Source organism: Bombina bombina, chromosome 1, assembly GCF_027579735.1.
Source record: "Bombina bombina isolate aBomBom1 chromosome 1, aBomBom1.pri, whole genome shotgun sequence".
NCBI lineage: Eukaryota > Metazoa > Chordata > Amphibia > Anura > Bombinatoridae > Bombina > Bombina bombina.
Window position 1 is genome coordinate 1327772988 of NC_069499.1, and position 16548 is coordinate 1327789535.

Below are 16548 nucleotides of genomic sequence, written 5' to 3' on the forward strand. Positions count from 1 at the left end.
GCCATAATATGGTCTTTACAGTTTATAGAAATTTCAGTACATTTGGTACACATTCTAAGAGGGGGTTCCACCATGGCTTCCAAACATATTGAACAAGGAGTTTCCTCTATGTCAGACATGTTTAACAGACTAGTAATGAGACAAGCAAGCTTGGAAAACACTTTAATAAAGGTGAAACAGCAATTAAACAAAAACGTTACTGTGCCTTTAAGAGAAAAAAACTAGCATTTAAACTGCAAAACAGTGTAAAAATACAGTAAAGTCTTTGAAATTTTTACAGTGTGTGTAAGGGACTAAAGCAACATTGCACCCACTTGCAAATGGATGATTAACCCCTTAGGCCCCAAACCGGATTGAAAAAAAGTTAAAAAACTTTAAAAGTCAATTGAGCACCTTGCCACAGCTCTGCTGAGGCTCCTACCTGCCCTCAAATACGATTTTGTGCAGAAATAACCCCTTTGAAATGCTCCTCAGATGCCAGAGGACTCCTCTAGGGAAGCTGGATGTCTAAGTCTGAATTTAAACTGCGCAGTTAGAGCGCTAAAATAGGCCCCTCCCACCATGTACTGGATGTCAGAGGGGCCTTAAGAAAATACTCCTAGGAGTATCTGACTAGCCATGTGGAAACTAGGCCCCAAATATAGACTTATCTCCCTCAGAGAAAAAACATCCTATTTATGAAATCATGTAAACATTTTATCACTAAGTAATATGAATATTAACATGAGTACAGGTATACCTCACTTTACAGCGCTTCACTTTACAGCGCTTCGCTAATACAGCGCTTTGTGGAGCTGAAGTTCAACTTCCAAGAATTTTGAAACAGTGCTGTAATCTTTGTAAAATTGTGAGAAAAGTAACTGGCACCATTTTGCTATGCGCAATTCATCGTTTTTACAGCATTACAGTGCAATCTGTGTCTCAGTGTTATATTCTGGCAAGTTTTACCACAGTAATTGTCACTATTTTACAGGTACAGTTTCTATTGAATACTAATTGAATACTGTGCTGTGCTAGTGTTAAACTAAACATAGCACTATTGCACCCCTAATATATGTTAGTTCAAACATGTTTTCAGGATTTTAAACACTGAAAAGAAAGCTAAAACTGCCTTGTTTCACTTTAAGGCGGTTTTCACTTTACAGCGGGGCTCCGGTCCCTAACCCGCTGTATGAGCGGGGTATACCTGTATTACCCTGTTTTGTAAGCATGATCCCAGTCGCTGTTAAATCACTGCATCAGGCTTACCTCAAATACACAAGGCTCTGTCAGCATTTTCTAGAACTTATTCATCTCTCTAGAAATAAAAATACTGAACATACCTCAAAGCAGGTAATCTGCAGACCGTTCCCCCAACTGAAGTTTTCCCATATTCTTCAGTTATGTGTGAGAACAGCAATGGACCTTAGTTACAAACCGCTAAGTTCATCAAACCTCCAGGCAGAATTCTTCTTCTAATTTCTGCCTGAGAGTAAAACAGTACAACGCCGGTAACGTTTAAAAATAACAAACTCTTGACTGAAGGTAAAACTACACTAAGTCACCACATATCTCTTGATACTTCCTTTCTTGTCGAGAGTTGCAAGAGAATGATTGGGGGTGGCAGTTAGGGGAGGAGCTATATAGACAGCTCTGCTGTGGGTGTCCTCTTGCAACTTCCTGTTGGGAAGGAGAATATCCCACAAGTAATGGATGAACCTTACAAGAGAAAGCAGGCATTTCAGCAACACCCTCAGTTTCATATAGGTCTACTGCTTACCCCTTCCCTTACAGGGAAAAAAATGTCAGCCAGTTCTGATAGAACAAGTCTCCTCAGAAATAAAAGACTGAACATACCTCAATGCTGCTTGAAGCATCACACCGTTCTCCACACTGAAGATTTCTCTTGAACTACCTTCAGAAGTTCTGTGGGAACCAGAATGGATCTCTGCTATCAACCTCAGGGCAGAAAAATCTTCATTCCTTATTTCCATTTCTCCCTGAGGAAAATAGTACACACCGGTACCATTTTAAAATAAAAAACTTCTTGATTGAAGAATCTAATGCTAACACCTCACTTTACCTCTTACTATTACTAACACAGGCAAAGAGAATGACTGGGGGTGGAGAGGAGGGAGGAGCTATATATACAGCTCTGCTGTGGTGCTCTTTGCCACTTCCTGTTAGCAGGAGGATAAATCCCACAAGGATGAAATCCGTGGACTCGTCATATCTTGTAGAAGAAATAAAGTACATCACAACTTTTCACCAATTAACTATGCTAAAATAAACACAAGGAATTTAATTCTGTTCCTTGTAAATCAGTATTAGACTTCTAAACATTTAGCAGCACCTGTATTGGTCAAGATATCAGCTAAGGAATGAATAACCACATAAAACCTTTTGCTAAAAACACAAATACAGTTAAAAGATAGTAGTTTGCCAAATATTATTTTAATGACAATTCTAAAAAATTGAGAACATCTCATTTTGAGACTACTCGTTAACAATTTTTACTTGTATATCTGAATGTAATCTTGCACTACAAAATAAATACACCCTTTATACTTGAACATCCCAACTTCATTGTAACCATTTTTACCAATATAAGGCTGGTGTATTTAGTAAATACCAAGTCAACAGCATTTAGGTAATTTGCCAATATTACCGCTGCAATTTTAAACATTTCTCAAATCATAACAAATTAGACTGGGAACAAACCTTTCCAAATAAAAACATAGAAAAAATAAAAAAATTTAAACAATAGGTATAGCAAACATACAGTTACAGAAAAGAAAATCAAATTTATTGAATGAAAAACTATAGAAGTTAATAAAAATTAGCAAGACACAGAAATTTTACACAAACAGCAGCAATTCTATATAGTGACTTACAAATAAGGAAGCAGTGGTATAAAACCACGCAAAATGGCTTGTCCGTCAAAAGGGAGGGAAATAAACACAAACAGTATTTTCACTGTACAAACTACAAACACAAATTAATTTGGGATTACTTTACATTTCATGGTATTTTTTTTTCTCCTTTTCTTTTTAGTTTAATACAAAAAAAGTTTCCCAGATGGGTGTTTATAGGTTTTTTCAGTGGTTTATTCTTTTTAAATATTAGTGTTTCTACATGCAATTGCTTCCTTTATTACTTTTCATTTGCCAACCACCATTTTAACAATTTGTGGCTGGCAATAAGTGTCAATGGTAATTGCAGTATGTGAAATGTAATGCAATGACTTTGGAAAACCAGTCCTGGTTGTGTCCGATTGCCACTTCAACACATTGAGATTGTTACATTTATTCCTAAATTGCCATTTTCTGCAAATAGCTGTGCAATGCTGGTGTCAAAAACTAGACAGTCACTATTCATGATGGCAGTTGCTATTCCCTCGTGAATAGAGCGGGGAGTTGCTTCCCAAGTCAATCTCCGCCTGTGACCATTTAACTCCAGACGGTAAGCAAAGTTCTCAGCTTGCTTGCGTGTTCCTATTAGCTGCACAATTGCAAAGAATTGTTGATGACCATCATATTTCTCCTGTTTTTCCAAAACCAACATGAAGTGAAAACCAAAACAAGATTGCATCATTACCCAGTCAACAGCACCAGGAAGATTAATGTCTGTGGCAAGAAAAACAATATCCTCTCCTTGTAACGTTGTTATTGATTTGTGCTGGTGCATTAGGTGGGGCATCACTGCATCCAGAGAACCTTGCCATTTACAGGAAGCACCAGGACAGGGACAAGAATAAGGCCGAAACTCACAGAGCTCCTCATGGTCTGCTTTTTCAGTGTGTGGCAACGTTACCTCACATCCTGAAGATGCATATTTGCAGGGGAATAAAACCGAGTTGGCAACTTTTTCCATTGCCAAATTACGGATGGATCCCAAAGGGCCTCTGCATGTTGGACAGCATGTGAGCTTTGGTCGGCAATTACTGCATACAAGATGGCCACTTTGACATTGAAGGATTGGTGGCAACACATAGTCAAAGCAGACTGGACATTCGAAAAGACTAGCCAAGTCATTGTTGGAGGCTGTTGTACCAGTCAGAGCTGGTACACGCTGGGATGGTGGACACTTGGATGTACCGGTAGGGATTGCTGCAGCAGTCTGACGGCTCATTTCTGTAATGACAAACAAAAATTACCAAAATAAGAAATTAGCTTTGCCATACATTTCTAGGTATGTATCTAGTAACATTACAGTACTAAAAACTTTTTCTCTTCCTTTTTTTGCAATTTTAGAAACCAGCAAGAATATTAAGAAATTAGTCTTGTTTAGAGAGTGAGTGAGCTAGCCAGCGAGAGAAAGTGAGTGAGCTAGCCAGCGAGAGAAAGTGAGTGAGCTAGCCAGCGAGAGAAAGTGAGTGAGCTAGCCAGCGAGAGAAAGTGAGTGAGCTAGCCAGCGAGAGAAAGTGAGTGAGCTAGCCAGCGAGAGAAAGTGAGTGAGCTAGCCAGCGAGAGAAAGTGAGTGAGCTAGCCAGCGAGAGAAAGTGAGTGAGCTAGCCAGCGAGAGAAAGTGAGTGAGCTAGCCAGCGAGAGAAAGTGAGTGAGCTAGCCAGCGAGAGAAAGTGAGTGAGCTAGCCAGCGAGAGAAAGTGAGTGAGCTAGCCAGCGAGAGAAAGTGAGTGAGCTAGCCAGCGAGAGAAAGTGAGTGAGCTAGCCAGCGAGAGAAAGTGAGTGAGCTAGCCAGCGAGAGAAAGTGAGTGAGCTAGCCAGCGAGAGAAAGTGAGTGAGCTAGCCAGCGAGAGAAAGTGAGTGAGCTAGCCAGCGAGAGAAAGTGAGTGAGCTAGCCAGCGAGAGAAAGTGAGTGAGCTAGCCAGCGAGAGAAAGTGAGTGAGCTAGCCAGCGAGAGAAAGTGAGTGAGCTAGCCAGCGAGAGAAAGTGAGTGAGCTAGCCAGCGAGAGAAAGTGAGTGAGCTAGCCAGCGAGAGAAAGTGAGTGAGCTAGCCAGCGAGAGAAAGTGAGTGAGCTAGCAAGCGAGAGAAAGTGAGTGAGCTAGCAAGCGAGAGAAAGTGAGTGAGCTAGCAAGCGAGAGAAAGTGAGTGAGCTAGCAAGCGAGAGAAAGTGAGTGAGCTAGCAAGCGAGAGAAAGTGAGTGAGCTAGCAAGCGAGAGAAAGTGAGTGAGCTAGCAAGCGAGAGAAAGTGAGTGAGCTAGCAAGCGAGAGAAAGTGAGTGAGCTAGCAAGCGAGAGAAAGTGAGTGAGCTAGCAAGCGAGAGAAAGTGAGTGAGCTAGCAAGCGAGAGAAAGTGAGTGAGCTAGCAAGCGAGAGAAAGTGAGTGAGCTAGCAAGCGAGAGAAAGTGAGTGAGCTAGCAAGCGAGAGAAAGTGAGTGAGCTAGCAAGCGAGAGAAAGTGAGTGAGCTAGCAAGCGAGAGAAAGTGAGTGAGCTAGCAAGCGAGAGAAAGTGAGTGAGCTAGCAAGCGAGAGAGCTAGCAAGCGAAAGTGAGTGAGCTAGCAAGCGAGAGAGCTAGCAAGCGAAAGTGAGTGAGCTAGCAAGCGGAGAGAGCTAGCGAGCGTGAAAGCGAGAGCGCGAAAGCGAGCAAAAGCAAGCGAGAGCGCGAAAGCGAGCAAAAGCAAGCGAGAGCGCGCAAACGAGCAAAAGCAAGCGAGAGCGCGCAAACGAAAGCAAGAGCGCGCGCGCAAACGAAAGCAAGAGAGCGCGCGCAAACGAAAGCAAGAGAGCGCACGCAAACGAAAGCAAGAGAGCGCACGCAAACGAAAGCAAGAGAGCGCACGCAAACGAAAGCAAGAGAGCGCACGCAAACGAAAGCAAGAGAGAGCGCGCAAACGAAAGCAAGAGAGCGCGCGCAAACGAAAGCAAGAGAGCGCAAACGAAAGCAAGAGAGATTGCAAAAGCGAGCACGAAAGCGAGAGACCACGAGAGCAAGAAAGAAAGCAAGAGCGAAAAAGAACGAGAGAGAAAAAAAAGAGCGAGAAAGCACAAGAGAGATGTGTACAAACATTCAGAAACTGCCAATATATTAATTTGTTAAAATACAAAAATGTAATTGTTATCAGTTATATGTAGAGCACCAACAGGTTCAGCAGCGCTAAAGACATGGGTATAATATGCAAGGTGACAGTTGTGGGAGATAAAAGGGATAGAGGGCCCTGCCAAGAGTTTCACTATTACAAGGTGTTTACTGCCCCTTCAATGTTGTATATACTTAATTTTTGTTTTGATTTTTAATAATTAAAACTTGAATGAAGCAAAAGAAATGTATACTGAAACAAAAATCTGCAACTACTAAAAATGTTTTCTCTGCCTTAAAACTTGATGTTGTAGCCAACTATAATGTCAACAGAACCAGTCTACTTAAAGGGACATAATACTCATATGCTAAATCACTTGAAACTGATGCAGTATAACTGTAAAAAGCTGACAGGAAAATATCACCTGAGCATCTCTATGTAAAAAAGGAAGATATTTTACCTCACAATCTCCTCAGCTCAGCAGAGCAAGTTCTATGTAAAAAGTTTTACTTCAGCTGATATCCAGCTGCAGGTAAAAAAAAAAAAAAAATGAAGAAATGAACAGCTGCTAATCAGCATCAGCAGTGCTGAGGTCATGAACTCTTTTACTGTGATCTCATGAGAATTGACTTAAAGTGATGGTAAACTCACTATAATGACAATGCTATTTCCTAAAGCTTTTATTTCAAATATACCTTGTATATTCTTATTTCTTTACTAATCAATGTTTAAGACACAGTAAATTACTTTTTTTATTTGCAGGATTGCCTGTCCCTGGCCGCCTCCGTGTAAAAAATACTGATTGTGAAATTTGATTGACATATGGCGCATCCAATAGCAGATGCACCATACGCCCTATGTATTTGATCTTCAGCACGCTCCGGTGCCGCTGCTTTGAGGGCTCTGAATTAGCAATGCACACTGCGCAAGTGCAGTTATCAGATGAGCCGACAGCGGCCTCATGTAAACAGACTGTTTACATGAGGCCGCTGTCGGCTCATCTGATAACTGCACTTGCGCAGTGTGCATTGCTAATTCAGAGCCCTCAAAGCAGCGGCACCGGAGCGTGCTGAAGATCAAATACATAGGGCGTATGGTGCATCTGCTATTGGATGTGCCATATGTCAATCAAATTTCACAATCAGTATTTTTTACACGGAGGCGGCCAGGGACAGGCAATCCTGCAAATAAAAAAAGTAATTTACTCTGTCTTAAACATTGATTAGTAAAGAAATTAGAGTATACAAAGTATATGTGTAATAAAAGCTTTAGGAAATAACATTGTCATTATAGTGAGTTTACCATCACTTTAACTCATGAGATTTCATAGTAAACTTCCTTAAACTGAATAGAGAAACAACATGAGTGCATGAGACATACTGATTTGCTGCTTAGAAGTCCTTTACAATGGGATTGTGGCTACTGAGGAACTTTTGAGGTAAAATATCTTAATTTTTTACATAGAGATGTTCAGGTGATATTTTCTAGTCAGCTTTATACAGCTATGATGCATCACTTTCAAGTGTTTTAACATTTGGGTATCATTGCCCTTTAAAAAGGGACACAACCTAATTTTTTTCTTTCTTGATATCGATAGACTTTCTAATTTACTCGTATTTTTCTTCGTTCTCTTGCTATCTTTATTTGAAAAAGAAAGTTTTTTTTTGTTCAGGCCTCTGGACAGCACATTTTTATTGGTGGATGAATTTATCCACCAATCAGCAAGGACAACCCAGTTTGTTCACCAAAAATGGGCCGGCATCTAAACTTACATTCTTGCATTTCAAATAAAGATACCAAGAGAATGAAGAAAATTTAATAGGAGTTAATAAGAAAGTTGCTTAAAATGTCAGGCTCTGAACCATGAAAAAAAAATTGGGTTCAGTGTACCTTTAAGCACATGTCAAACTACTGCACTGAGAAATCTCTCTACATATACACACACATTATATATATATATATATATATATATATATATATATATATATATATATATATATATATATATATATATATATATATATATATATATATATATATATATATATATATATATATATATAATCCATTCCAATTATAATCCATTCCAATTATGGGAGATAAAAGCATGAGATTAAAACCCTCCTTATCACAAAAGTAAATTAACAGAAATTATTGCACAGATAATTAGCACATGTAGCCAAGTATCCCCGGTTGCCTAGATGTGCTAATTGCCTGTGCAATAATAAATATTATATATATATTTTTTAATAGAAGAAAGCACTCTCTGGGCTTAATAGGTGCAACAAGAGCCTTTTATTCAGTGGGTTTCAGGAAATACACCCATTCATCAGACTATCATTAACATAGTGGGCAACAAACATTTATACCCTATTAGACCCCCCGTGCAAAGAAAACGCCAAACAGGTTGCCATGGCAATCAGCCATTGCTACAGTAAAGTGATATGTACATCAAATGTGTGCAAATATAGTATCTTATACTTATAGGTGTAAATACCATGTAACGCAAAGCAAGCGAAAAAGAATTGGATAGATACTAAATACCTAAAGAAAAATACTAAATACCTAAAGAAAAATTATATTTATCCTATAATAGCAGCGACGACATAAGAATAAAAATCTGTATGAACTAAAACCGTTTAAACCGTTGTGACAATCACTCATATACCGTTTAAGGAAAAAACACAGAAAAAAATTCCAATATTAAAAATTCCAATAGAACAAAAAGGAGCACACCTATACACATAGGAGGGATACAACGCACACACACACACATATATATATACATACACACAAACACACACACTCTGTATTCACAAATATATTAGATAATGAATACACATTATACAGGGTTGAATTTTGGCCTAGGCCATCTATGCCTCTTTCTATGGCAACAGGGTAGCAAAGTTTAAAGGGTAGTATTTACACAGAGGCTGGCAAAATATCCCTATAATTGACCAATCGGGGAAAAAGTTACTACTCAGTGTGGACTAGGAGCGTGTGTGTATATAAGGTACTCATCCATACAAAAATCAAACACCAATTAATGTGCAGAGGTAAAATAATGGAGAGCTCAAACTATTCAAGAGATGTACACACACACACAAGCATCAAGATTTGGTTTTCCATGTTTGCATGACAACCATCACAGCATTAACTGCATACATCATATAATGAAATATTGCATTTTGTGAACTAATCTTTGAAAGGATACATGACTAGCAATACATAATTATCCAAACACTGTGGAAAACTATTTAAATGGATATGAAACAAATGTTTCATTTCATGATTCAGATAGAGCATGCAATTTTAAGAAACTTTCTAATTTACTTCTATTAAAATTTCTCTTTGTTCTCATATCTTTTGTTGAAAAGCAGGTATACGTTTAGGAGCCTGACCATTTCTAGAGTAAGAACGTTAGCTATTTAGAATGTTATCTATTTGCAAGATGGCAGCACTATTTCCTGCCACTTAGTGCTTCACATGCATATCTATGCATCTCTTCAATAAAGATGATCATGGGAATTAAAGTGATGGTAAACTCTCTCCCCTTTTTAAAATCAGATCTGGAATGTAAGCGCTATTTTAGATGGAGTTTAATTCATTAGCTGTAATGAAGATGCAGTATAACATGCTTTTTAATATAGATAGAAATTCAAATACTGCATGCTCCTCCGCCCACTTCAAAAGTAAAATTTTCTGTGAGCTAACAGACTGAATTGTTGTCCAATCAGCGCTCTCCCCATATGGCACTTTTGTTGTAGCTAGAGCATTGACTGGAGAGTAATTCAATCATTTAGCTGACAGAAAAATTGACTTTTGAAGTGGGTGGTGTAACGTGGGGTATTTGAATTTCATATCTATATTAATAACTAAGTTATAGCGCATCTTCATTGCACATGAATAAAACTCCATCTAAAATAGCGCTTACATTCCAGATCTCATTTTAAAAAGGGGAGAGTTTTCCATCACTTTAAGCAAATTTGATCAAAGAAAATTGGAAACATATACACTATATATAGTATGCTCTGTATGAATCAAAAAAGAAAAATGTTGGGTTTCATATTCGGTTAAGTGACATGAAAATCAAACTTTACCGGTCCAGATAGAACATCCTTTGGTAAGCTCATGAGCATCAATAACTTAACTGGGGGGGTTGCTGATTGGAGGCTACACATATGCCTCTTGTCATTTGCTTACAAGATGTGTTCAGATAGCTCCCATGAGTGCATTGCTGCTCTATAGCAGATTATGTGCATAACCCCCCTTGTGCATGGGTGAAACCTTTATTTTAGCAATAAAATACGGTTTGCACAGTAAACAGACAGTTTTGTGACAGACTACAATTTATATTTTAAGATTCACAGTACGCATATTAGCAAATAGTTTTAAATTGTATCTTAGAAATGTGTTTTTACATTCATAACATGCATTTCTGAACTTTGAAAATATGTCAATTTTGAGAGCGGTCTGGAATGTAATTTATTGACCTTCCATGTATTACATTGCTCCTTAAGAACAAGAACCCTGGTTAACAACAAAAGGATGTGTGTACATATATTTGCACACTATCTGTATGTCATCAAAAGATAAAAAAAAAAAAAAAAACATTTTAGAACTGACTAAAGTAGAAAAATTCCATTACTGTTGCAAAACAAGCAGCAATACCATAAATAGCTCAAGAAGCTGGTAATCTGTGAAAGTTCTACAGAGAAATGACGGGAAAAATAAAGTCAAGATACAGTGAAAAAGTTGTTTTACTGTATTCACGACATATATCACAATTGATTGTAGGCGTAAAAAGAGTAACCTTACTGCATGCTAAAAAAAAAAACGTACTAGTGCCCTTCATTGGCAGTCGATGGGTTAAACGCATTTACAATAGTTGTGCTTGAGCCGCTTGCTGTACGATACAGGAAGATTTTACCTTTTCTCTTCCTCGGGTCACTCCCGGACAGACATGTGAAGAGAACCCCTTTCCATGAATACAGCACGCTGTAGGTGGCTTTCCCCGTCATGGGTCGGGCAGTTCATTGCGCTCTTCCAGAGAAATCGGATCTCCCAGATCAGAGGCCCTGGCAGCTGTCATAGGAGGCGATGAAGTAAGCAATCAGAAATAGCTGCTGCCCATACCGAGCGTGCTTAACTGAGGGGACCTCCCAAAGCCACGGAGTCTGTCAAAGAGGAGCACCGGCACCGCTCAGTCTCATTTCAGACACGAGCTTGGTGTGAAAATCCCGTGATACACCAGTTGTTACAATAAGGGTCTCTCACAGCGAGCAAATCATAGATCACAGCAAAAGCTTCTACCAAGTATCTCCCACAACGCACATACAACACTGCAGCGCAGCTCCGACCATCGACCACACCCGCAAGAACTGCGCAAGCGCACCGCCCCAAACACAGGCCGCCTACAGTCATTTGAACCCCTCCCAACACGACTGCCCCGTACCACCCCCCGGCACAGAGCCACCCACCAACAGCAACTACTGAGTCCAAAGTAAACAGCGACTGAGGCAGCTACTACACTCTACCCGTGTCAGCTACAATGGCCTTACAAGGTCCCGCTAAGGAAACCTGGCACTGGTCCAGCAAAACTTTTTCTACACCCCATATTTTACTGTCACCGCTGGGCACTGCATGTGTCAGGTAAATAGTACAAAATCTGGTGGTCCGCCGATCATGCAAAGCGCTAGCAGCGGACATACAACTCTGCATCCATATAAAAACGCCCCGCACGCCATTTCAAATGGAAACCTGTCTATAAATCAGTCTGGCAACAACTACAACCATCGGTTAAACATACTAAAAGTCCAACAGGAATGCAACTTCAATGCAATGTACTGTAAAATGTTATTCACTATAAAGGGATATGGAACCCAAAATGTTAGTTTGTCGTTCGATAGAGCATACAATTTCAAACAACTTTCTAATTTTTTTTTTGTTCTCTATAAAGGGATATGAAATCAAACATTTTTATTTCATGATTCAGATACAGCATGCAATTTTAAAATTTAATTTTGATCTAATTTGCTTTGTTCTCTTGATATCCTTTGTTAAAAAATACCTAGGTTGGCTCAGGATGGAACAGCAATGCATTGCTGGGAAATAGCTGCTGATTGCTGGATGCACATATATGCTTTGTCATTGGTTCATCCAATGTCTTCAGCTAGCTACCTGTAGTGCAAGGCTGCTCCTTCAACAAAGAATAATAAAGGAATGAAGCAAATTTGCTAATTGAAGTAAATTGTGACGTTTTTTTATATTGTATGTTCTATTTGAAACATGAAATTTTGGGTTTCATGTCCCTTTAAGCTTATGAGCCTGCCCATATCTGGAATGCTATATGGCAGCAGTTTTGTAAAAATGTTATCCATTTGCAAGAGAACTACAGTAGATAGCAGCACTATTTCCTGCCACGTAGTGCTCCATACACATACTTAGGCATCTCTTCAACAAACAATATAATGGGAACAAAGCAAATTTGATAATAGAAGGCAATTTGATTTTTTTAAAAATGGTATGCTCTGAATAAAAATAAATAAATATGGGTTTCATATCCATTTTTAATTATCCATTTTACCTGATGGATTGTGTTTGTTTAAAGGGATGTGACACCCCATATTTTTATTTTTATGAATCAGAGCAAGCAGTTAACTTTCTAATTTACTCCAATTATCAATTTTTCTTTGTTCTCTTTGTATCCATTTAAAAAAGCAGGAATGTAAGCTTAGGAGCTGGGCAGTTTTTGGTTCAGCACCCTGGGTAGCACTTGCTGATTGGCAGGTACATATATTACTTTAAGGCAGTAATCTTAAAAAAAAAAATGTACATTTTAAAGTGCTACATTATCAGCACTACATCTTCCAAAAATATAATTTATACTTCTACTTTTTCAATATCAAGATTTAAATTATTTGTCACATTGCAGTATTATCATTTGCAAAGCACCAACAGATTCCACATCGCTATAAACATATGATCTAATATACAAAAGTTATCATTTATAGGAGGCAAACTGGACTAGATGAATGGGTAGAGGGGCCCTGCCAACTGTTGCAGATTCAATTTACAAGAAGGTGATCTACAGGACAGCTGGGCTCCTAAGTTTACATGCCAAGGCAGTGCAAGGAGCCCATGGACTAACCATACACATTACATACAATTTAAAATGATACAATTCAGATTTCACACCTGATAGAAAAGCCAGGTTGTCCTAATCCTTGTTCGAACAAAACAAATAATTGCACCAAAAATCATCCTATATAGAATTTCACAAAATCTTACATAGTCATTTACAGCAGTTCTTTTAATAAAAAAAAAACCAAAAAAACCCCCCCAAAACATGTACATGGATTTGTGCCCTGAAAATAGTACTATTTTGTTATAGGCAGCCCAGCACATCTCTTCTAGTAGCCATCCCAGGACGCAGAATGGCTAGAGGGAGGGATTATCCTCAGCAGTGTTCTTGAATTAGGGGCATTCAGGAATGTGCAGTAAAGGGAAGTACAAAGGCTTCCCCCTTAAAAAGTGCTTTATCCGCAAAGCTCCAGGCAGGAGTATTTGACTCCCATCACCACTCTACATCCCCATACAGGAAATAACACTGCTAGTGCTCTCTTCCATTACAGGCGGCACGCATGGAATATGATTGGGGGGGGGGGTTGGTCAGTGGAGTAGTAGAAAAAAAAAAAAAAAAAAAAAAAGTATGCAACTTTAATCTTTGCTCCAAGCATTAATGTTGGGCTGGCAGCTGCTTTCCTCTTAATGGGACATGAACCCCCCCCCCCCCCAAAAAAAAAATGATTTCATGATTCAGATAGAACATGCATTGCAATTTTACACAACTTTGTAATTTACTTTTATTAACACATTTTTTTCATTCTCTCAGCATCTTGTTAAAATGCAGGCATGCAAATTTAGGAGTGCACAACAACATATAGCAATAGTTTTGCTAGAATGTGATCCATTTGCAAGAGCACTAGATGGCAGCAGTTTTGCTAGAATGTGATCCATTTGCAAGAGCACTAGATGGCAGCAGTTTTGCAAGAATGTGATCCATTTGCAAGAGCACTAGATGGCAGCAGTTTTGTAAGAATGTTATCCATTTGCAAGAGCACTAGATGGCAGCAGTTTTGTAAGAATGTGATCCATTTGCAAGAGCACTAGATGGCAGCAGTTTTGCTAGAATGTTATCCATTTGCAAGAGCACTAGATGGCAGCAGTTTTGCTAGAATGTTATCCATTTGCAAGAGCACTAGATGGCAGCAGTTTTGCTAGAATGTGATCCATTTGCAAGAGCACTAGATGGCAGCAGTTTTGTAAGAATGTGATCCATTTGCAAGAGCACTAGATGGCAGCAGTTTTGTAAGAATGTGATCCATTTGCAAGAGCACTAGATGGCAGCAGTTTTGTAAGAATGTGATCCATTTGCAAGAGCACTAGATGGCAGCAGTTTTGCTAGAATGTTATCCATTTGCAAGAGCACTAGATGGCAGCAGTTTTGCTAGAATGTGATCCATTTGCAAGAGCACTAGATGGCAGCAGTTTTGCTAGAATGTGATCCATTTGCAAGAGCACTAGATGGCAGCAGTTTTGCTAGAATGTTATCCATTTGCAAGAGCACTAGATGGCAGCAGTTTTGCTAGAATGTTATCCATTTGCAAGAGCACTAGATGGCAGCAGTTTTGCAAGAATGTTATCCATTTGCAAGAGCACTAGATGGCAGCAGTTTTGCAAGAATGTTATCCATTTGCAAGAGCACTAGATGGCAGCAGTTTTGCTAGAATGTGATCCATTTGCAAGAGCACTAGATGGCAGCAGTTTTGCTAGAATGTGATCCATTTGCAAGAGCACTAGATGGCAGCAGTTTTGCTAGAATGTGATCCATTTGCAAGAGCACTAGATGGCAGCAGTTTGCTAGAATGTGATCCATTTGCAAGAGCACTAGATGGCAGCAGTTTTGCTAGAATGTGATCCATTTGCAAGAGCACTAGATGGCAGCAGTTTGCTAGAATGTGATCCATTTGCAAGAGCACTAGATGGCAGCAGTTTGCTAGAATGTGATCCATTTGCAAGAGCACTATTTCCTGCCATGTAGTTCTCCAGACACCTACCTAAGTGTCTTTTCAAGAAAGAATACCATAGGAATGAAGCAAATTTAAAAGAAATAAACTGGAAATTAAAAATAAATAAGTATGAACCCCAAAATATTTTTTGTGTCATATCCCTTTAATCCTACAGACTACATGCACTGGGTGAAAGCTGTAAATATATATATATATATATATATATATATATATATATATATATATATATATATATATTATATAGTTACCACCAAGCATGAAAGGGCGGTCTCAAAGCTCTTCAGAGGGAATGGCTTAATCTGCAGGGGGCACAAAGCATTCATTGATCACAGAACATGTATAGTCAGACTGAGCCCATGGTTTTCCATGTTATCTTTGTTGAAGAGATACTAGGTGTCTGGAGCACTACATGGCAGGAAACAGTGCTGCCATCTACTGTTCTTGCAAATGCATAACATTTGTGAAAAACCACTGCTATATATTGTTCCAGACAGGTGCACACACCTGTGCTTACAATCCTGCTTTTTAACAAAAGATTCCAAGAAACAAAGGAAATTTGCTAATAGATGTACACTAGAAAGTAGTTTAAAATTGCGCACTCTAACAGAATGAACACATTGTTTCATGCCCCTTTAAGGTGCAACAACGCAATACTGGGACCTAGCTGAACACATCGGGTGAGTCAATGACAAGTGGCATATATGTACAGCTACAAATCAGCAGCCAGCTCCCAGTAGTGCATTGCTGCTTATGCACCTACCTAGGTATGCTTTTCAATAAAGCATACCAAGAGAAAGAAGCAATTTCAATAACAAACTGGGAAGTTCTTTAACGTCAGCCAACCAGTTTTACCTAAAACAAAAAAACACCAAAGTCCCAGGCAGGGTGGATAAAAAACATAATTTATGCTTACCTGAAATTTATTTCTCTTGTAGTGTATCCAGTCCACAGATCATCCATTACTTATGGGATATTCTCCTTCCCAACAGGAAGTTGCAAGAGGATCACCCACAGCAGAGCTGCTATATAGCTCCTCCCCTAACTGTCATATCCAGTCATTCGACCGAAAACAGAGAAAGGAGAAACCATAGGGTGCAGTGGTGACTGTAGTTTAATTAAAATTTAGACCTGCCTTAAAAGGACAGGGCGGGCCGTGGACTGGATACACTACAAGAGAAATAAATTTATCAGGTAAGCATAAATTACGTTTTCTCTTGTTAAGTGTATCCAGTCCACGGATCATCCATTACTTATGGGATACCAATACCAAAGCTAAAGTACACGGATGATGGGAGGGACAAAGAAGGATTAAGCGGAAGGAACCACTGCCTGAAGAACCTTTCTCCCAAAAACAGCCTCCGAAGAAGCAAAAGTATCAAATTTGTAAATTTTGTAAAAAGTGTAAAGCGAAGACCAAGTCGCGGCCTTGCAAATCTGTTCAACAGAGGCCTCATTTTTAAAGGCCCAGGTGGAAGCCACAGCTCTAGTAGAATGAGC

At 39.1% G+C, this 16548-nt stretch overlaps 1 protein-coding gene across 3 annotated transcripts in view; it reads right to left on the reverse strand.

The window, feature by feature from the left end:
* Nucleotides 1–2414: 2414 nt before the first annotated feature.
* Nucleotides 2415–16548, reverse strand: part of SIAH1 (siah E3 ubiquitin protein ligase 1) — an 80904-nt gene continuing 66770 nt past the window's right edge. For 2 of the 3 annotated variants that reach the window (XM_053702017.1, XM_053702008.1), the window contains one exon: nucleotides 2415–4112. In XM_053702017.1, coding sequence (XP_053557992.1) covers nucleotides 3262–4110 — 849 coding nt within the window. In that variant the 5' untranslated portion in view covers nucleotides 4111–4112 and the 3' untranslated portion in view covers nucleotides 2415–3261. Of the gene's footprint in view, nucleotides 4113–10889; nucleotides 11341–16548 lie in introns of those variants that run through there. The other variant, XM_053701999.1, reaches the window with a different exon arrangement.